General features: G+C 45.4%; 2 protein-coding genes across 2 annotated transcripts in view; both read left to right on the top strand.

Moving 5' to 3' along the window:
* LOC133126690 (deleted in malignant brain tumors 1 protein-like) overlaps positions 1 to 8,212 on the top strand; it is a 36,245-nt gene extending 28,033 nt beyond the window's left edge. The window contains exons 10-15 of the mRNA XM_061239026.1: positions 414 to 719; positions 2,065 to 2,400; positions 3,705 to 4,013; positions 5,359 to 5,683; positions 6,997 to 7,288; positions 8,144 to 8,212. Coding sequence (XP_061095010.1) covers positions 414 to 719; positions 2,065 to 2,400; positions 3,705 to 4,013; positions 5,359 to 5,683; positions 6,997 to 7,288; positions 8,144 to 8,212 — 1,637 coding nt within the window. The remainder of the gene's footprint in view (positions 1 to 413; positions 720 to 2,064; positions 2,401 to 3,704; positions 4,014 to 5,358; positions 5,684 to 6,996; positions 7,289 to 8,143) is intronic.
* Positions 8,213 to 12,103: 3,891 nt separating this feature from the next.
* The window catches only part of LOC133126689 (putative DMBT1-like protein), a gene marked incomplete at its 3' end in the record, with an annotated part of 35,406 nt that continues 25,224 nt past the window's right edge, over positions 12,104 to 22,285 (top strand). Inside the window, exons 1-3 of the mRNA XM_061239025.1 lie at positions 12,104 to 12,771; positions 16,417 to 16,686; positions 18,040 to 18,341. Coding sequence (XP_061095009.1) covers positions 12,104 to 12,771; positions 16,417 to 16,686; positions 18,040 to 18,341 — 1,240 coding nt within the window. The remainder of the gene's footprint in view (positions 12,772 to 16,416; positions 16,687 to 18,039; positions 18,342 to 22,285) is intronic.

Here is a 22,285-nt window from a genome sequence, read left to right as displayed (position 1 = left end):
TAATTATATATTTCACCTGAGTACAGTTAGGCTACTAAAATCACAGTTTGGAAACTTTTTATTTTTTTAAAGAATTTCTTTAGTTATGAGGCATGTTGTCATTGGTCGCATTTTCTCCCCCTTTCTCTGAGAATGAATAAATGTAGACAAAGAAACCTTTGCTTCAGAAACAAATGTGAAACCACAGGATTTACTACTGTCAGGGCCGGGGAGTCATTGACATGCAAATTCATCAAACAGTACTGGTAAATTATTCTGAATGGACACTACATTTTCCGGTCAGGACGACAAACCAGATCCACAGCCTTAAGCGCCTAAACCGAATGAACCGTCCAGTAGCTAAAGAAAGTATTTTTAATAATTTCCCAACAAAATCAATCTTTTCATGACAATTAAAAATGTGTTTCATATAGCGATCAGATTGGTGAATGGAAGTGATCGATGCTCTGGCAGAGTGGAGATCAACCATGTTGGCCAGTGGGGAACGGTGTGTGATAACTCCTGGAACATGAGCGACGCTGAGGTGGTGTGTAGACAGGCTGGCTGTGGCAGAGCTCTGGCTGCTCTCAGCAGTGCCCACTTTGGACAGGGCAGTGGGCCCATCTGGTTGGGTGATGTGAGGTGTTCTGGAAACGAATCCTCCCTGACACAGTGCCAGCACCCTGGATTTGGGTCTAACTTCTGTGCTCACTCTACAGATGTTGGTGTGATTTGCTCAGGTAGGAGATCTTCTCTTTAATATGCCTTAAATTGTCTGTGAAAAAGATGCACAACTGAACATTCCCAGTGTTAAGCTGAACTGTAATTGACATATTTATGTTAATGTTCCTATTTATTTACTGTAAGCCAGTCTTATTATCAAAGGTTAGCTGTATCTTTGGTGGGAAGCAGTATTAATGATCCACTATCCTGTAAAATATTTGGCTACAGTCAATATTGAAAGCTTAAGCTCATCTTGTATGCACATTTAGGAAGGGATGGTGCAATAGCATCCTCCACCTTCATCAAAAGTGCTGTTTTGCCATTCCTTTCTTGGTCCATACTTCTGTGTCTATGCCAGACATCAATTTTTCCAATCTTCCCTTTAATGTAATAATTTAGGGATTAAGTAGCATGCATATAAAAGTAGATGAAAACAAACTGACATGAGTTTTTTAATGATATCTTGATGGTAGTCAGGTCCAGGCAGTAGCTGTAGATCCCAACGTTTGTCTCGCATTTTCTGTGGACCAGCGTTGCCGAACACAAAGCTAATACATAATCAGAAATCCTGATGGAAATGGTAAAAAAAAAGCTTGACTAATTTTTCAGGTATAGCCTTCTTGGAATGTTACTGTCAGCCTATTGATAGAATGAACTATGATCTTGTAGACACTTTAATTGAATATATTGAAGGCTATCTTGGAATCATCTCACTGCCTACCTCAAATGCAATTTTGACTGACATGCACATTTTCCTGGAAGCTTAACCCGCACATTGCTCCCTTTTTAACATTTAAAAATGATTTCACATGGGAAACTTGGATTCAGTTATGTGAAGTGCAATACGGCTGATTTTGAACTGACAAACATCAAACCTATTTAAATCCATCAAAATGACTGAAAAGAGACAGGCCATATGACTGGTAAATTCTGATGACATAAAAAGGTTTCAATCCAGCTCATTAGATATTCGGCTATATGGCTTGCTGTTGTAGTATATTGGTCATATGGGCTGCATGAACATAGCAGGCTTAAAGAATTGAGCAAGAAAGCTAGTTTCTGTGAACCCTCCGGTAAATGATATCAACACAATACTTTTAGTCCTTGTAGTCTACATACTCTAATGTTGCAACTTATCTCGAGATGTTATGTCTGTCTCCAAAAACGTTACACAGGTCAATGTTTTCGAAAATATGGTATAATTATGCACCAGATAACAATACAATTTCTGCTCACTTGCTGATGTTAACAAACAAGTATATCTGTATGGTAACATTTTCAAGCAAGCTACAGGTCCTAAAATTTGATGGCTTGTTTTGCACTCGATGAAAATAAATCACAGGTCTTCCCTGTTTGTTGTAGTAAATCTCCAGACCCAGATCAGACTGGTAAATGGAGATAACAAGTGCTCTGGCAGAGTGGAGATCTACCATGTTGGCCTGTGGGGAACGGTGTGTGATTACTCCTGGAACATGAACGACGTTGAGGTGGTGTGTAGACAGGCTGGCTGTGGCAGAGCTCTGGCTGTTCTCAGCAGTGCCCACTTTGGACAGGGCAGTGGGCCCATCTGGTTGGGTCCTGTGAGGTGTTCTGGAAACGAATCCTCCCTGACACAGTGCCAGCACCCTGGGTTTGGGTCTAACTTCTGTTCTCACTCTACAGATGTTGGTGTGATTTGCTCAGGTAGGAGATCTTCTCATTAATATGCCTTAAATTGACTCATAAAAAGATGACCAATTGAACATACTGAGTGTTAAGCTTAACTGCAATTGAAAAGTTTATGCTGCTGCTGTTCCTATTCATTAACTGTAAGCCAGTTTTTAAATTGAAGGTGGGTGGTATCTTTGGCGAGAGGCAATATGAATAATCATCCATCCTGTAAAACCTTTGGCTACAGCCAGTATTGAAAGCTTGCTCTCATCTGCTGCACATGTTTAGAAAGGGATGGTGCAGTAGCGTTCATTGAACTGGCAGGCTGCCACAATTCAGTTCATTCATGGGAAACACTGGGATTTGTTATTATCAACCCTTGTCTTGTCATAAGGCTCAAACATGACCCATCACTATGTTCAACAGCAGAGAAAACCCCCTAAATTATCTTTTTTAAACTTGACATTTGATGACAAAGTAGAAAATCAATGAAGCTGCTTTATTTTAGGGGTTTAGTGAAGGCGGGTACTTTTTGACCCTTCGGACATGGGGAGTAGACAGAATTTTAAGACTACACAAGGGTTAAAAAAAATCATTTGAACTGTTACATTTATAAAAAGAGATTTTTCACATGGCATACCAGACCTCACCTGACGGCACAACAGTCGGAAAACCCTGTCCTAAAATCCCTGCAAATTTTGATTTCTGAATTCAGACACTCGATCAAGATGGTTGAAGGCCAATATAGTATAAATAGGAAGACATTTCAGATTTTGACCTGGCAAACCCATTTAACATCAACATGACTGGAGAGAGTCGGTCATGATGACACCATTAATTTCTGATCCAGCCTTTATTCTGAATACCACAACAAAACCAGAGAAATTAATGAATAACCAAAGTGAAAAAATGGGAGAAAACTGCTAGAAGTGACACCTTATTTAATTATATATTTCACCTGAGTAAAGTTAGGCTACTAAAATCACAGTTTGGAAACTTTTTATTTTTTTAAAGAATTTCTTTACTTATGAGGCATGTTGTCATTAGTCGCATTTTCTCCCCCTTTCTCTGAGAATGAATAAATGTAGACAAAGAAACCTTTGCTTCAGAAACAAATGTGAAACCACAGGATTTACTACTGTCAGGGCCGGGGAGTCATTGACATGCAAATTCATCAAACAGTACTGGTAAATTACTCTGAATGGACACTACATTGTCCGGTCAGGACCACAAACCAGATCCACAGCCTTAAGCGCCTAAACAGAATGAACCGTCCAGTAGCTAAAGAAAGTATTTTTAATAATTTCCCAACAAAATCAATCTTTTCATGACAATTAAAAATGTGTTTCATATAGCGATCAGATTGGTGAATGGAAGTGATCGATGCTCTGGCAGAGTGGAGATCAACCATGTTGGCCAGTGGGGAACGGTGTGTGATAACTCCTGGAACATGAGCGACGCTGAGGTGGTGTGTAGACAGGCTGGCTGTGGCAGAGCTCTGGATGCTCTCAGCAGTGCCCACTTTGGACAGGGCAGTGGGCCCATCTGGTTGGGTGATGTGAGGTGTTCTGGAAACGAATCCTCCCTGACACAGTGCCAGCACCCTGGATTTGGGTCTAACTTCTGTGCTCACTCTACAGATGTTGGTGTGATTTGCTCAGGTAGGAGATCTTCTCTTTAATATGCCTTAAATTGTCTGTGAAAAAGATGCACAACTGAACATTCCCAGTGTTAAGCTGAACTGTAATTGACATATTTATGTTAATGTTCCTATTTATTTACTGTAAGCCAGTCTTATTATCAAAGGTTAGCTGTATCTTTGGTGGGAAGCAGTATTAATGATCCACTATCCTGTAAAATATTTGGCTACAGTCAATATTGAAAGCTTAAGCTCATCTTGTATGCACATTTAGGAAGGGATGGTGCAATAGCATCCTCCACCTTCATCAAAAGTGCTGTTTTGCCATTCCTTTCTTGGTCCATACTTCTGTGTCTATGCCAGACATCAATTTTTCCAATCTTCCCTTTAATGTAATAATTTAGGGATTAAGTAGCATGCATATAAAAGTAGATGAAAACAAACTGACATGAGTTTTTTAATGATATCTTGATGGTAGTCAGGTCCAGGCAGTAGCTGTAGATCCCAACGTTTGTCTCGCATTTTCTGTGGACCAGCGTTGCCGAACACAAAGCTAATACATAATCAGAAATCCTGATGGAAATGGTAAAAAAAAAGCTTGACTAATTTTTCAGGTATAGCCTTCTTGGAAGGTTACTGTCAGCCTATTGATAGAATGAACTATGATCTTGTAGACACTTTAATTGAATATATTGAAGGCTATCTTGGAATCATCTCACTGCCTACCTCAAATGCAATTTTGACTGACATGCACATTTTCCTGGAAGCTTAACCCGCACATTGCTCCCTTTTTAACATTTAAAAATGATTTCACATGGGAAACTTGGATTCAGTTATGTGAAGTGCAATACGGCTGATTTTGAACTGACAAACATCAAACCTATTTAAATCCATCAAAATGACTGAAAAGAGACAGGCCATATGACTGGTAAATTCTGATGACATAAAAAGGTTTCAATCCAGCTCATTAGATATTCGGCTATATGGCTTGCTGTTGTAGTATATTGGTCATATGGGCTGCATGAACATAGCAGGCTTAAAGAATTGAGCAAGAAAGCTAGTTTCTGTGAACCCTCCGGTAAATGATATCAACACAATACTTTTAGTCCTTGTAGTCTACATACTCTAATGTTGCAACTTATCTCGAGATGTTATGTCTGTCTCCAAAAACGTTACACAGGTCAATGTTTTCGAAAATATGGTATAATTATGCACCAGATAACAATACAATTTCTGCTCACTTGCTGATGTTAACAAACAAGTATATCTGTATGGTAACATTTTCAAGCAAGCTACAGGTCCTAAAATTTGATGGCTTGTTTTGCACTCGATGAAAATAAATCACAGGTCTTCCCTGTTTGTTGTAGTAAATCTCCAGACCCAGATCAGACTGGTAAATGGAGATAACAAGTGCTCTGGCAGAGTGGAGATCTACCATGTTGGCCTGTGGGGAACGGTGTGTGATTACTCCTGGAACATGAACGACGTTGAGGTGGTGTGTAGACAGGCTGGCTGTGGCAGAGCTCTGGCTGTTCTCAGCAGTGCCCACTTTGGACAGGGCAGTGGGCCCATCTGGTTGGGTCCTGTGAGGTGTTCTGGAAACGAATCCTCCCTGACACAGTGCCAGCACCCTGGGTTTGGGTTTAACTTCTGTTCTCACTCTACAGATGTTGGTGTGATTTGCTCAGGTAGGAGATCTTCTCATTAATATGCCTTAAATTGACTCATAAAAAGATGACCAATTGAACATACTGAGTGTTAAGCTTAACTGCAATTGAAAAGTTTATGCTGCTGCTGTTCCTATTCATTAACTGTAAGCCAGTTTTTAAATTGAAGGTGGGTGGTATCTTTGGCGAGAGGCAATATGAATAATCATCCATCCTGTAAAACCTTTGGCTACAGCCAGTATTGAAAGCTTGCTCTCATCTGCTGCACATGTTTAGAAAGGGATGGTGCAGTAGCGTTCATTGAACTGGCAGGCTGCCACAATTTAGTTCATTCATGGGAAACACTGGGATTTGTTATTATCAACCCTTGTCTTGTCATAAGGCTCAAACATGACCCATCACTATGTTCAACAGCAGAGAAAACCCCCTAAATTATCTTTTTTAAACTTGACATTTGATGACAAAGTAGAAAATCAATGAAGCTGCTTTATTTTAGGGGTTTAGTGAAGGCGGGTACTTTTTGACCCTTCGGACATGGGGAGTAGACAGAATTTTAAGACTACACAAGGGTTAAAAAAAATCATTTGAACTGTTACATTTATAAAAAGAGATTTTTCACATGGCATACCAGACCTCACCTGACGGCACAACAGTCGGGAAACCCTGTCCTAAAATCCCTGCAAATTTTGATTTCTGAATTCAGACACTCGATCAAGATGGTTGAAGGCCAATATAGTATAAATAGGAAGACATTTCAGATTTTGACCTGGCAAACCCATTTAACATCAACATGACTGGAGAGAGTCGGTCATGATGACACCATTAATTTCTGATCCAGCCTTTATTCTGAATACCACAACAAAACCAGAGAAATTAATGAATAACCAAAGTGAAAAAATGGGAGAAAACTGCTAGAAGTGACACCTTATTTAATTATATATTTCACCTGAGTAAAGTTAGGCTACTAAAATCACAGTTTGGAAACTTTTTATTTTTTTAAAGAATTTCTTTACTTATGAGGCATGTTGTCATTAGTCGCATTTTCTCCCCCTTTCTCTGAGAATGAATAAATGTAGACAAAGAAACCTTTGCTTCAGAAACAAATGTGAAACCACAGGATTTACTACTGTCAGGGCCGGGGAGTCATTGACATGCAAATTCATCAAACAGTACTGGTAAATTACTCTGAATGGACACTACATTGTCCGGTCAGGACCACAAACCAGATCCACAGCCTTAAGCGCCTAAACAGAATGAACCGTCCAGTAGCTAAAGAAAGTATTTTTAATAATTTCCCAACAAAATCAATCTTTTCATGACAATTAAAAATGTGTTTCATATAGCGATCAGATTGGTGAATGGAAGTGATCGATGCTCTGGCAGAGTGGAGATCAACCATGTTGGCCAGTGGGGAACGGTGTGTGATAACTCCTGGAACATGAGCGACGCTGAGGTGGTGTGTAGACAGGCTGGCTGTGGCAGAGCTCTGGATGCTCTCAGCAGTGCCCACTTTGGACAGGGCAGTGGGCCCAACTGGTTGGGTGATGTGAGGTGTTCTGGAAACGAATCCTCCCTGACACAGTGCCAGCACCCTGGATTTGGGTCTAACTTCTGTGCTCACTCTACAGATGTTGGTGTGATTTGCTCAGGTAGGAGATCTTCTCTTTAATATGCCTTAAATTGTCTGTGAAAAAGATGCACAACTGAACATTCCCAGTGTTAAGCTGAACTGTAATTGACATATTTATGTTAATGTTCCTATTTATTTACTGTAATGTCAGGGTTGGGAGGTAGCACCGGCTGTGGCCACCAGGGGTTTATTATTTTCACCTGGTGCTCATTAGTGCCAATGGGGTGGCTACCTCCAGAAGGTATTTAAAGCCCTCTTTGACCATCGGTCGAGGCTTTGGTGTCACTGTTCGCTCTGCCACCTAGCCGGTATTAGCACATGGTAAGAATCAGCATTCGAGTCAGGTATTGTGCTGGTTCTGTGTTCAGAAAAGGTAAGGAAGGGGTCTGCGCGTTAGTGTGTGTACACTGCAGCCGCCTTCCTGTAGGTTCTTTTGTTCTTTGTTTCGTTTTGTTTTCGGCTCGTGTGAGTCCGTGGGTGAGGGACGTTGTCCCCGGTATTTTGTATTTTGGTTTGTGTGTTTTTTCGGAGCTGCGACTCCTGAGTCTTTATTTTCGTTAGCCCAGTCTTTTATACTGGGTTGTACTTTTATTTTGGGTTTTCCCCGGTCCGGGGCAGTAGTGCTAGCCTTTACGCACTCATTTTTTGTTTGTGATTTTCGCCCTGGTTTTTAAGGGTTGCTTTATTTTCATTAGCCGTTTTTTGGGGCTATTTTCTTTATTTGATCGGAGCTGTCTCCGAGTTGTTTTCGTGTCCTCGACCTCCCTGGGTTTAGTGGCGGACACGTTCGCGTGCCCGCTTACTAGGGATTACCCTTAGTCGCGCCTGGCTCTCCGCCATTCCTCCACCTCATAGAACACCAAAGCCATCATGGAGAGACCAGCGACTAGTGCGGTGATTGAGGCGGGGCATTCTCCGCTGTAGGCGGTTGTAGCCGCGCAGCAGGCTGCTCTGATTAGGCAGGAACAGGGGTTACAGGTGTTGCGTGTGCAACAAACTGCTACTGCCGAACAGCAGACTATGGTGTTTCAACGCCAGGATGAAATATTGGCCAGGTTAGGTCAGCAGCAGGATGTGCTATTAGGACTCGCCGAAACCTTCCGTCAATTAGCGAGCGAGTTCCGTTCATCCCAGGCACAAGCACCTGCCCCTGATACCCCTCAACCGTCCAATCCTCCCCAACCAGTCTCTCACACTTACCAACCCATTCCACCTATGGTCAGGGAGCCCAAGCTACAGCTTCCTTTACGGTATGGTGGAGAGGCGGGGAAATGTAGGGGGTTCCTCTCCCAGTGTATAATTTTTTTTAAGTCCCAACCCTCACGTTTCTCTACTGAGGATTCTCGGGTTGCTTTTATTTTATCCCTGTTGACCGGGACGGCTCTGACCTGGGCGGATCCGCTGATCCGGGGACAGGCTCCCCTCATGAATAATTCTCAGCTCCTCATGCAAGAGATGGCACGAGTGTTCGACCACGATGTCACAGGCAAAGAGGCGGCGTCTCGGTTAACCTGGATAAAACAGTTTTCGGTAGAGTTTCAGGCTCTGGCAGGGGAGACTGGGTGGGCGGACGATCCGCTCATGACCCTGTTCTCGAGCGCCTTATCAGACCCTGTCAGGGACGCTCTGGCTACCATGGAACCACCGGGTAGTTTAGGGTCGCTGATTTCTGCAGCGATCCGTATAGATAACCGGGTTCGGGAACGGGAGAGGGAGAGAGCGGGCAGAAGGGGCGGGTCAAACGGGCCGATTTCGCCTCCCCCAGGCAGGGTTGTCAGTACCGAGGGGAGACGAGGTACACACACAGGGGAGGAGCCGATGCAGCTGGACAGTGCTACCCTGGTGCGCCCTAAGAGGCGTCCCTGGAGAGAGGGGCCGTGTTTCTTGTGCAGACGGTCTGGGCATCAGATTAGGAACTGCCCCGACCTGAAGGCAAAAAGAGCAGTCCCACTAGTGGAGCGAAAGTCACTAGTGGGACTGGTTAGAGGTACCAGTTTTCGCACATTTCTCCCCGTCGAACTGACGTGGAAGGGGGGTGTGGTTAGGGCAGAGGCCTTTATTGATTCCGGGGCGGTTGACAACTTTATTGACCGTCAGTGGGCTAAACACCAGAAACTGCGGGTCCAACCCTTACCACAGCCCCAATCCATCACGGCGCTTGACGGTCGCCCGTTGGGGTCGGGGGTTGTACGTCAGATGACTGAGCGGGTGGTAATGCGGATCCCGTTTCTGGGGCACCGGGAGCGTATTTATTTCTTTTTGGTGGAATCCCCGGCTTACCCGATTGTATTGGGTCATGTGTGGTTAACTAAACACCAACCCCAAATAAACTGGGGAGACCGGAGCAATCCGGTGTCCCGGTGGGGTCCGCACTGCACTAACCACTCCGATCAGACACACACTCCCGCGGCTCCTCCCATAGAGATTGACATAGAGTCGGAGTTGGACGAAGAGGAGGCTAGGCGGTTCCCCAGCCCTCAGATTAGGACTCCGGACACGGAGGAGCAGGTGGAGAGTCTGGAATGGGATTCAGCCTGCGATTGGAATCCCCCCGTTGACGAGGGGGAGGGCAGTGACGTCACTGACTGGGACTCCGAGAGTCTTTTTCGGGCTTCTGACAGTGGGGAGGAGGGCCGGATGATAGGGGCGATTGCGTTTCCACTCCCACCTAATGTGCCCAGGGAATATAGCAAGGTAGCGGAGGTATTTAGCAAACAACGGGCCACTACGTTACCTCCGCACCGGTCATATGACTGTGCTATTGAACTATTCCCTAGTACAATCCCGCCCAGAGGTGCGCTTTATTCATTGTCGGTGCCTGAGAGCGAGTCTATGAAGGAATATATTCGCGACGCATTGGCGAACGGGTTCATTAGACCGTCTACATCACCGGCGGGGGCAGGATTCTTTTTTGTAAAAAAGAAAGACGGGGGTCTAAGACCCTGCATTGATTATAGGGGGTTAAATGCTATAACCATCAAAAATAGGTACCCCCTGCCGCTGATGAACTCAGCGTTCGAGCGTCTGCAGTCGGCGTCCGTTTTTTCCAAGCTCGACCTCCGTAATGCGTACAATCTTGTACGCATACGCGAGGGCGACGAATGGAAAACGGCTTTTAACACGCACACCGGTCATTATGAATACCTGGTCATGCCGTTTGGCCTCACCAACGCCCCTGCAGTATTTCAGGCGCTGGTTAATGATGTGCTCAGGGAGATGCTGGAGAAATTTGTGTTTGTCTATCTGGATGATATTTTAATTTTCTCCAACAATATCGCTGAACACATTCAGCACGTGACTCTGGTTCTGACACGCCTTTTAGAAGCTCGCCTGTTTGTCAAGGCGGATAAATGCGTTTTTCACGCTAACACCGTTTCGTTTCTTGGGTTTATTGTGTCGGCGGGAAAAACCGAAATGGACCCAGCGAAAGTAGCGGCTGTTAGGAATTGGCCTACTCCTGAATCTATCAAGCAGGTGCAGAGATTCTTAGGGTTTGCCAATTTCTATCGCCGTTTTATTAGAAATTTTAGCACGGTGGTTGCACCCATCACTGCGCTTACCAGGAAGACTGCTCTGGCGCGCTTTGTGTGGACTCCCCGTGCGGAGGCGGCGTTTGTGGAGTTAAAAAGAAGATTCTGTACCGAACCTATCCTAATAACTCCAAACCCTTCGCTTCCATTTATTGTGGAGGTCGATGCCTCCGAGCTGCGGGTGGGCGCCATTCTATCACAACGGTCTCCTCTAGACCAAAAAGTGCATCCCTGTGCGTTTTTCTCTCGGTCGCTGTCCCAGGCCGAGAGAAATTACGACGTGGGGGATAGGGAACTTCTGGCGGTCAAACTAGCCCTGGAAGAGTGGCGCCACTGGCTGGAGGGGGCGGAGCATCCGTTCACGGTGTGGACGGACCACAAAAATCTCGAATACATAAAAACTGCCAAGACACGCAACTCGCGTCAGGCCCGCTGGGCGCTGTTTTTTGTGCGTTTTTCGTTTATTCTGACATACCGTCCAGGGTCAAAAAACACGAAACCCGACGCCCTCTCCCGGGTGTTTGATAATACCGACAGGGAGCACACTCCTCAACCCATTCTCCCTAGAGATCAGATAGTGGCGCCAGTAATCTGGAAGGTTGAGTCGGCAGTACGAAGGGCGTTGCGCCTAGAGCCGGATCCAGGAGGGGGTCCGCCTCATTGCCTCTTCGTGCCCGCTGGGGTCCGGTCCCAGGTGCTGCAGTGGGGACATGCCTCACAGCTGGCAGGGCATCCCGGGGTTCACCGCACCAGGGATTTTTTGTCCAGGCGGTTCTGGTGGCCCGGGATGGAAAAGGACGTTCGGGAGTTTGTGGCCGCCTGTTCGGTCTGTGCCCGCAGCAAGGGCTCGCACCAGCCTCCCTCAGGGCTATTACGGCCATTACCCATCCCGAGGCGTCCTTGGAGCCACGTGGCCCTAGATTTTATTACGGGGTTGCCGTCATCTGAAAGCAACACGGTTATTTTGGTGGTGGTCGATCGGTTTTCCAAGGCGGCTCATTTCGTGGCGCTACCAAAATTACCGTCGGCAGCGGAAACCGCACGGTTGGTGGTCGACCACGTTTTTAGATTACATGGTCTGCCTCAGGACGTGGTGTCTGACCGCGGACCCCAGTTCGCGTCTCGTTTCTGGCGTGCGTTCTGCTCTCTGTTAGGGGCCTCTGTGAGTCTCTCATCGGGCTTTCACCCAGAGACCAATGGGCAGACGGAACGCACAAACCAGACGCTGGAGAACACACTCCGGTGTCTAGCCGCTGCTAACCCCAATTCATGGAGTCGCAAACTCATGTGGGCAGAGTACGCGCACAACACTCTGCGCAACGCCTCCACAGGGCTCTCGCCCTTTGAGGCTCAATTTGGTTACGCTCCGCCACTGTTCCCGGAACTGGAGAGGGGGGTTGAGGTGCCCTCCGCAGAGGCTTTTGTTCGGCGGTGCCGGGTCACCTGGAATAAAGTACGGGCTGCGCTCCTACGGGCTACGGCTACCCAAAAGAGGCTGGCCGACAGGCGTCGCCGGTCAGCCCCCTCCTACAGGGTAGGGCAGAGAGTGTGGCTATCCACTCGGGATCTGCCATTGCGGGTCGAGTCCCGTAAGCTTGCTCCTCGCTACGTGGGCCCTTTCAGAATTATTAAAAAAATCGATCCGGTGACGGTGCGCCTCCAACTGCCCCGGTCAATGAGAATTCACCCCACCTTCCATGTCTCCCGCCTTAAACCGGTGCTGACAAGTGTGCTGGCCCCGGCGGAGGCTCCTCCTCCACCTCCACGGCTCATTGATGGGGGCCCGGCCTATACGGTGCGCCGCATCCTGGCTGAGCGCCGCGTGGGCAGGGGTAAGCAGTACCTCGTCGACTGGGAGGGCTATGGCCCCGAGGAGCGCTCTTGGGTCCCCTCTAGGGACATTTTGGACCCAGAGCTCATCCGCGAATTCCGCAGGCGGGGGGCTGAAGGATCGTCTGGGGCCGCTCCTTAGAAGGGGGGTCCTGTCAGGGTTGGGAGGTAGCACCGGCTGTGGCCACCAGGGGTTTATTATTTTCACCTGGTGCTCATTAGTGCCAATGGGGTGGCTACCTCCAGAAGGTATTTAAAGCCCTCTTTGACCATCGGTCGAGGCTTTGGTGTCACTGTTCGCTCTGCCGCCTAGCCGGTATTAGCACATGGTAAGACTCAGCATTCGAGTCAGGTATTGTGCTGGTTCTGTGTTCAGAAAAGGTAAGGAAGGGGTCTGCGCGTTAGTGTGTGTACACTGCAGCCGCCTTCCTGTAGGTTCTTTTGTTCTTTGTTTCGTTTTGTTTTCGGCTCGTGTGAGTCCGTGGGTGAGGGACGTTGTCCCCGGTATTTTGTATTTTGGTTTGTGTGTTTTTTCGGAGCTGCGACTCCTGAGTCTTTATTTTCGTTAGCCCAGTCTTTTATACTGGGTTGTACTTTTATTTTGGGTTTTCCCCGGTCCGGGGCAGTAGTGCTAGCCTTTACGCACTCATTTTTTGTTTGTGATTTTCGCCCTGGTTTTTAAGGGTTGCTTTATTTTCATTAGCCGTTTTTTGGGGCTATTTTCTTTATTTGATCGGAGCTGTCTCCGAGTTGTTTTCGTGTCCTCGACCTCCCTGGGTTTAGTGGCGGACACGTTCGCGTGCCCGCTTACTAGGGATTACCCTTAGTCGCGCCTGGCTCTCCGCCATTCCTCCACCTCATATGTAAGCCAGTCTTATTATCAAAGGTTAGCTGTATCTTTGGTGGGAAGCAGTATTAATGATCCACTATCCTGTAAAATATTTGGCTACAGTCAATATTGAAAGCTTAAGCTCATCTTGTATGCACATTTAGGGAGGGATGGTGCAATAGCATCCTCCACCTTCATCAAAAGTGCTGTTTTGCCATTCCTTTCTTGGTCCATACTTCTGTGTCTATGCCAGACATCCATTTTTCCAATCTTCCCTTTAATGTAATAATTTAGGGATTAAGTAGCATGCATATAAAAATAGATGAAAACAAACTGACATGAGTTTTTTAATGATATCTTGATGGTAGTCAGGTCCAGGCAGTAGCTGTAGATCCCAACGTTTGTCTCGCATTTTCTGTGGACCAACGTTGCCGAACACAAAGCTAATACATAATCAGAAATCCTGATGGAAATGGTAAAAAAAAAGCTTGACTAATTTTTCAGGTATAGCCTTCTTGGAATGTTACTGTCAGCCTATTGATAGAATGAACTATGATCTTCTAGACACTTTAATTGAATATATTAAAGGCTATCTTGGAATCATCTCACTGCCTACCTCAAATGCAATTTTGACTGACATGCACATTTTCCTGGAAGCTTAACCCGCACATTGCTCCCTTTTTAACATTTAAAAATGATTTCACATGGGAAACTTGGATTCAGTTATGTGAAGTGCAATACGGCTGATTTTGAACTGACAAACATCAAACCTATTTTAATCCATCAAAATGACTGAAAAGAGACAGGCCATATGACTGGTAAATTCAGATGACATGAAAAGGTTTCAATCCAGCTCATTAGATATTAGGCTATATGGCTTGCTGTTGTAGTATATTGGTCATACGGGCTGCATGAACATAGCAGGCTTAAATAATTGAGGCAGAAAGCTTGTTTCTGTGAACCCTCTGGTAAATAATATCAACACAATACTTTTAATCCTTGTAGTCTACAAACTCTAATGTTGCAACATAACTCGAGATGTTATGTCTATCTCCAAAAACGTTACACAGGTCAATGTTTTCAAAACTATGGTATAATTATGCACCAGATAACAATACAATTTCTGCTCACTTGCTGATGTTAGCATACAAGTATATCTGTATGGTAACATTTTCAAGCAAGCTAGAGGTCCTGAAATTTGATGGCTAGTTTTACACTCAATGAAAATAACTCACAGGACTTCCCTGTTTGTTGTAGTAAATCTCCAGACCCAGATCAGACTGGTAAATGGAGATAACGAGTGCTCTGGCAGAGTGGAGATCTACCATGTTGGCCTGTGGGGAACGGTGTGTGATTACTCCTGGAACATGAACGACGCTGAGGTGGTGTGTAGACAGGCTGGCTGTGGCAGAGCTCTGGCTGTTCTCAGCAGTGCCCACTTTGGACAGGGCAGTGGGCCCATCTGGTTGGGTGATGTGAGGTGTTCTGGAAACGAATCCTCCCTGACACAGTGCCAGCACCCTGGGTTTGGGTCTAACTTCTGTTCTCACTCTACAGATGTTGGTGTGATTTGCTCAGGTAGGAGATCTTCTCTTTAATATGCCTTAAATTGACTTATAAAAAGATGACCAATTGAACATACTGAGTGTTAAGCTTAACTGCAATTGAAAGGTTTATGCTGCTGCTGTTCCTATTCATTGATTGCAAGCCAGCATTTTAATCGAAGGGGAGTGGTATATTTGGTGAGAGGCAGTATTAATAATCATCCATCCTGTAAAATCTTTGGCTACAGCCAGTTTTGAAAGCTTGCTCTCTTCTGCTGTACATGTTTAGAAAGGGATGGTGCAGTAGCGTTCATTGAACTGGCAGGCTGCCACAATGTAGTTAATTCATGGGAAACACTGGGATTTGTAGTTATTAACCCTTGTGTTGTCTTAAGGCTCAAACATGACCCATCACTATGTTTAACAGCAGAGAAAAACCCCTAATTGATCTTTTTTAAACTTGAAATTTGATGACAAAATAGAAAATCAATGAAGCTGCTTTATTTTAGGGGTTTAGTGAAGGCGGGTACTTTTAGACTCTTCAGACATGGGGAGTATACAGAATGTTAAGACGACACAAGGGTTAAAAAAAAAAATTTGAACTGTTACATTTAAAAAAATAGATTTTTCACATGGCATACCAGACCTCACCTGATGGCTCACCAGTCGGGAAACCCTGTACTAAAATCCCTGCAAATTTTGATTTCTGAACTCAGACACTCAATCAAGATGGTTGAAGGCCAATATAGTATAAATAGGAAGACATTTCAGATTTTGACCTGGCAAACCCATTTAACATCAACATGACTGGAGAGAGTCGGTCATGATGACATCATTCATTTCGAATCCAGCCTTTATTCTGAATACCACAGCAAAACCAGAGAAATTCATGAATAACCAAAGTGAAATACGGGAGAAAACTGCTTGAAGTGACACCTTATTTAATTCTCTGTTTTACCTGTGTACAGTTAGGCTACTAAAATCACAGTTTGGAAACTTTATATTTTTTTAAATAATTTATTTAGTTATGAGGCATGTTGGCATTGGTCGCATTTTCTCCCCCTTTCTCTGAGAATGAATAAATATAGACAAAGAAACCTTTGCTTCAGAAACAAATGTAAAACCACAGGATTTACTACTGTCAGGGCCAGGAAGTCATTGACATGCAAATTCATCAAACAGTACGGGAAAATTACTCTAAATGGAAACTACATTGTCCGGTCAGGACCACAAACCAGATGCACAGCCTTAAGCGCCCCAACCGAATTAACCATCCAGTAGCTGAAGAAAGTATTTTTAATAATTGCCCAAGAATATCCATTTTTTCATGACAGTTAAAAATGTGTTTCATATAGCGATCAGATTGGTGAATGGAAGTGATCAATGCTCTGGCAGAGTGGAGATCTACCATGTTGGCCAGTTGGGAACGGTTTGTGATAACTCCTGGAACCTGAACGACGCTGAGGTGGTGTGTAGACAGGCTGGCTGTGGCAGAGCTCTGGATGCTCTCAGCAGTGCCCACTTTGGACAGGGCAGCGGCCCCATCTGGTTGGGTGATGTGAGCTGTTCTGGAAACGAATCCTCCCTGACACAGTGCCAGCACCCTGGATTTGGGTCTTACAACTGTAGTCACCATGAAGATGCTGGTGTGAATTGCTCAGGTAGGAAATCTTCTCTTTAAATTGCCTTAAATTGTCTGTGAAAAACATGCACAACTGAACATTCCCAGTGTTAACCTGAACTGTAATTGACATGTTTATGTTAATGTTCCTATTTATTTACTGTAAGCCAGTCTTATTATCAAAGGTTAGCTGTATCTGTATCTTTGGTGGGAAGCAGTATTAATTATCCACTATCCTGTAAAATATTTGGCTACAGTCAATATTGAACGCTTAAGCTCATCTTGTATGCACATTTAGGAAGGGATGGTGCAATAGCATCCTCCACCTTCATGAAAAGTGTTGTTTTGCCATTCCTTTCTTGGTCCATACTTCAACATCTATGGCAGACATCAATTTTTCCAATCTTCCCTTTAATGTAATAATTTAGGGATTAAGTAGTATGCATATAAAAATAGATGAAGACAGACTGACATTTGTTTTTTCATGATATATTGATGGAAGTCAAGTCCAGGCAGTAGCTGTAGATCCCAACTTTTGTCTCGCGTTTTCTGTGGACCAGTGTTGGCAAACGCAAAAAGCTAATACATAATGAGAAATCCTCATGGAAATGGTAAAAAAAGCTTGACTAATTTTTCAGGTATAGCCTTCTTGGAATGTCACTGTCAGCCTAATGATAGAATAAACAATGATCTTGTAGGCACTTCGATTTAATATATTCAAGGCTATCTTGGAATCATCTCACTGCCTACCTCAAATGCAATTTTGACTGACATGCACATTTTGCTGGTAGCATAACCCGCACATTGCTACCTTTTTAACATTTAAAAATTATTTCATATGGGAAACTTGGATTCAGTGATGTAAAGTGCAATGCAGCTGATTTTGAACTGACAAACCCATTTAAATCCATCAAAATGACTGAGAAGAGACAGACAGGCCATATGACTGGTAAATTCTGATGACATGAAAAGGTTTCAATCCAGCTCATTAGATATTAGGCTATATGGCTTGCTGTTGTAGTATATTGGTTATATGGGCTATATGAACATGAACATTGAGGCAGAAAGCTAGTTTCTGTGATCCCTCCGTTAAATAATATCAACACAATACTTTTAATTCTTGTAGTCTACATACTCTAATGTTGCAACTTAACTCGAGATGTTATGTCTGTCCCCAAAAACGTTACACAGGTCAATGATTTCGAAACTATGGTATAATTATGGACCAGATAACAATACAATTTCTGCTCACTTGCTGATGTTAGCATACAAGTATGTCTGTATGGTAACATTTTCAAGCAAGCTACAGGTGCTGAAATTTGATGGCTTGTGTTACACTCAATGAGAATAAATCACAGGACTTCCCTGTTTGTTGTAGTAAATCTCCAGACCCAGATCAGACTGGTAAATGGAGATAACGAGTGCTCTGGCAGAGTGGAGATCTACCATGTTGGCCTGTGGGGAACGGTGTGTGGTTACTTCCGGGGCATGAACGAAGCTGAGGTGGTGTGTAGACAGGCTGGCTGTGGCAGAGCTCTGGCTGTTCTCAGCAGTGCCCACTTTGGACAGGGCAGTGGGCCTATCTGGTTGCATCATGTGGGGTGTTCTGGAAGCGAATCCTCCCTGACACAGTGCCACCAACCTGGGTTTGGGTCTCACATCTGTTTTCACAATGCAGATGTTGGTGTGATTTGCTCAGGTAGGAGATTTTCTCTTTAATATGTCCTAAATTGACTCATACAAAGATGACCAATTGAACATACTGAGTGTTAAGCTTAACTGCAATTGAAAAGTTTATGATGCTGCTGTTCCTATTCAATAACTGTAAGCCAATTTTTTAATCGAAGGTGAGGTATCTTTGGCAAGAGGCAGAAGTAATTATCATCTATACTGTGATATCTTTGGCAACAGCCAGTATTGAAAGCCCATCTGCTGCACATGTTTAGAAAGGGATGGTGCAGTAGCTTTCATTGAACTGGCATCCATTCATCCATCCATATATCTCCATCCACTTATCCGGAGTCGGGTCACTGATGCTAAGCTGGATATTCCTGGTGTCCCTCTCCCCAGTAACTCTTTCCAGCTCCTCCTGGGGGATCCTAAAGCGTTCCCAGGTCAGGAGAGATATATAATCTCTCCAGCAGGTTCTGGGTCTACCTCGGGCTCTCCACCCAGTTGGATGAGCCCGGAAAACCTCCAAAGGAAGGCGCCCAGGAGGCATTACTGCTGACGCTGCACCGATCCGCCTGTCGATCTCACGCTCCCTTCTACCCTCACTCATGAACAAGACCCCGAGATACTTGAACTCCTTCACTTGGGGCAATGACTCGTTCCCAACCCGGAGGGAGCAATCCACCATTTTCCGGCAGAGAACCATGGCCTCGGATTTGGAGGTGCTGACTCTCATCCCGGCCGCTTCACACTCGGCTGCAAACCGCTCCATTGCATGCTGAAGGTCACAGGCCGATGAAGCCAGCAGAACCATGTCATCCGCAAAAAGCAGAGACGCAATTCTGAGGTCACCAATCCGGATACTCTCCTCACCTGGGCTGCGCCTTGAAATCCTGTCCATGAATATCACAAACAGGACCGGTGACAAGTATGTACCCTATACTCCCACAGTACCCCCCACAGGGTTCCCCGTGGGACACGGTCGAAAGCCTTCTCCAAGTCCACAAAGCACATGTGCACTGGATGGGCAAACTCCCATGACCCCACCAGTAACCCCGCTAAGGTAAAGAGCTGGTCCACTGTTCCAGGACCAGGATGGAAGCCATATTGCTCCTCTTGAATCCAAGGTTCGACCATTGGTCGGAGCCTCCTTTCCAGCACCCTCGAGTAAACTTTCCCGGGGAGGCTGAGGAGTGTGATACCCCGATAATTGGAGTGCACCCTCCAGTCCCCCTTCTTGAAAATGGGGACCTTTCCCCCTGGTCTGCCACTCTGTGGGTACTGTCCCTGACCTCCACATGACACTGAAGAGGTGTGTCAGCCAAGACAGCCTAACAATGTCCAGAGCTTTCAGCATCTCAGGGCGAATCTCATCCACACTTGGCGACTTGCCACTGAGGAGCTTTTTGACTACGTCAGCAACTTCCGCCAGGGATATAGGTGCAGATTGCCCCGAGTCTTCGGGCTCTGCCTCTTCCACAGAGGATGTGTTGTTCGGGTTCAGGAGCTCCTTGAAGTGCTCTTTCCCCTGCCTGACAACATCCCCAGTCCGGGTCAGCAGTTCTCCCCTGCTGAAAACAGCCTGAGACAAGCCCGGCTTTCCCTTTCTGAGTCGTCGGATGGTTTGCCAGGACTTCCACGAGGTCAACCGAAAGTCCTTCTCCATAGCCTCACCGAACTCCTCCCATACCCAGGTTTTTGCTTCAGTGACTGCCGAAGCCGCAGCCCTTCTGGCCACCCAGTACCTGTCTGCTGCTTCAGGGGACCCCCGGGCCAGCCAAGCCCGAAAGGCCTCCTTCAGTTTGATGGCCTCCCTCACCACTGGCATCCACCAGCGGCTTCTTGGGTTGCCACCCCGACAGGCACCAATGACCTTCTGGCCACAGCTACTGCTTGCCGCCTCTGCAATGGAGGCTTGGAACATGGCCCACTCGGACTCTATATCTCCAGCCTCCCCCAGGATGCGCGAGAAGTTCCTCCGGAGGCGGGAGTTGAAGACCTCGCGGACAGGGGCCTCCGCCAGACGTTCCCAGTTCACCCTCATTACACGTTTGGGTTTACCGGGTCTGTCCGGCAGCCTCCCCGGCCACTTGATCCAACTCACTACCGGGTGGTGATCAGTTGACAGCTCTGCTCCTCTCTTCACCCGAGTGTCCAAGACATACGGCCGTAGGTCTGATGACACGACCACTAAGTCGATCATCCGTCTTTGGCCTAAGGTGCTCTGGTACCAAGTACACTTATGAGCTACCCTATGCTCGAACATGGTGCTCGTTATGGACAATCCATGACCAGCACAGAAGTCCAATAACATTGACACTGCTCGGGTTAAGATCAGGCAGGCCATTCCTCCCAATCACCCCCTTCCAGGTTTCTCCGTCATTGCCCACGTGAGCGTTGAAGTCGGCCAGCAGAACTATGGAGTCTCCGGGTGGCACCCTTTCCAGGATGCTGCCAAGTGGCTCCAAGAAGGCCGGATACTCTGAACTGCCGTTTGGTGCATAAGCAGTGGAAGTGGAACAAACCTAGTGGAGGCAGAAAAAGAAATGCATGAAGCAATCTGAGAATGGAATTAGTCTAAGATTTTTGAACCTCTCCTTCAGAAGAGTGTTACCTGCACATTCAATCCCCCAGCTGGCTAGCACCAATGAATAATGTAACTTTTCTCAAGAAAACATTTAAAAATATTGAATTATTTTAAATCATTTTAAATCCAATATCTAACTTTCTAGAACACAACTCAGATGGACAATCCTGTTCACTAGTCAACTAATAGTTTTGCTTTTATTACAGCAGCAAGTCAAGACTTTTAATATCTTTATATTTTATCCCTCTATCCTGACTAGAACCCTTGTCCCAGCTGAGGGAAAAAGCAGCCCCTAAAGCATGATGCTGCCTCCACCATGCTCTATAGCTCCCAAAGCAAGATGCTGTTACCATCATGTTCTACAGCCCCCAAAGCATGATGCTGTTACCACCATGTTCTACAGCCCCCAAAGCATGATGCTGCAACCACCATGTTCTACAGCCCCCAGAGCATGATGCTACTACCACCATGTTCTACAGCCCCCAAAGCATGATGCTGCCTCCACCATGTTCTACAGCCCCCAAAGCATGATGCTGTTACCACCATGTTCTACAGCCCCCAGAGCATGATGCTGTTACCACCATGTTCTACAACCCCCAGAGCATGATGCTGTTACCACCATGTTCTAACATTTAGATCATCGACCGTATATGATTTTGTCATCTCTAATATGATAATGACTTTTTGCTGAAATATGAAAGAAGTATGTTCAGCTGTTTGTTTTAACTCTAGCTTCCTCTTCTGGTGTGGACAGCTGCAAGTAATTTGTTTTCTGTGACCCTTAGTGTTGACAGCTGAAACTGTGATAAGTCAGCTGAAGGTGTCCCTCCTCATTCCATCAGGCACAGGGGATCAGGAAGTGGAAGCAGCCCTTTATAATGTAGGTCCAACCGCACTCTTTTCACAGCACACCACAGTTTCCCAATGTCAGAATTTACATTGTTATTCACTAGAGTCTTTCAACTAAAGATTATAAAATCGTCCTGATAAAAGTAGCAGCGGCACAAATAATCAATATGGTTTGAGTTCATGGATTAATTAATTGATTTTCCTTGAAGATCAATGCATTACTGAACTGTCTGCCTCATGTGACATGTAATCCTACCTCATGTAATCCTTCATCCATACATGTAGGGCAGACTGACCTGTTGCTTAATTAATATTGTGACAGGAAACTATTCTAAAAAAATTCAAATATGAATGAAAGAACATTGGCTTCATCAAATCTATGCTTGTGGTTGTACAAACTAAATTAAATATACAATTTTGTGTATAAGGAAAACACCCAATACAGAAAAGATTCAATTGTATGAATACATTTATAATTCCAAACTGTTATCTCCCCTCAGGCCAGTCTTGCTCTCGAAGCTTACTTAAAGAACAAA

The sequence above is a fragment of the Conger conger genome, chromosome 4, assembly GCF_963514075.1.
Source record: "Conger conger chromosome 4, fConCon1.1, whole genome shotgun sequence".
NCBI lineage: Eukaryota > Metazoa > Chordata > Actinopteri > Anguilliformes > Congridae > Conger > Conger conger.
Note: the sequence above shows the minus strand (reverse complement) of the source record. Positions and strands in the feature narration are given on the sequence as shown.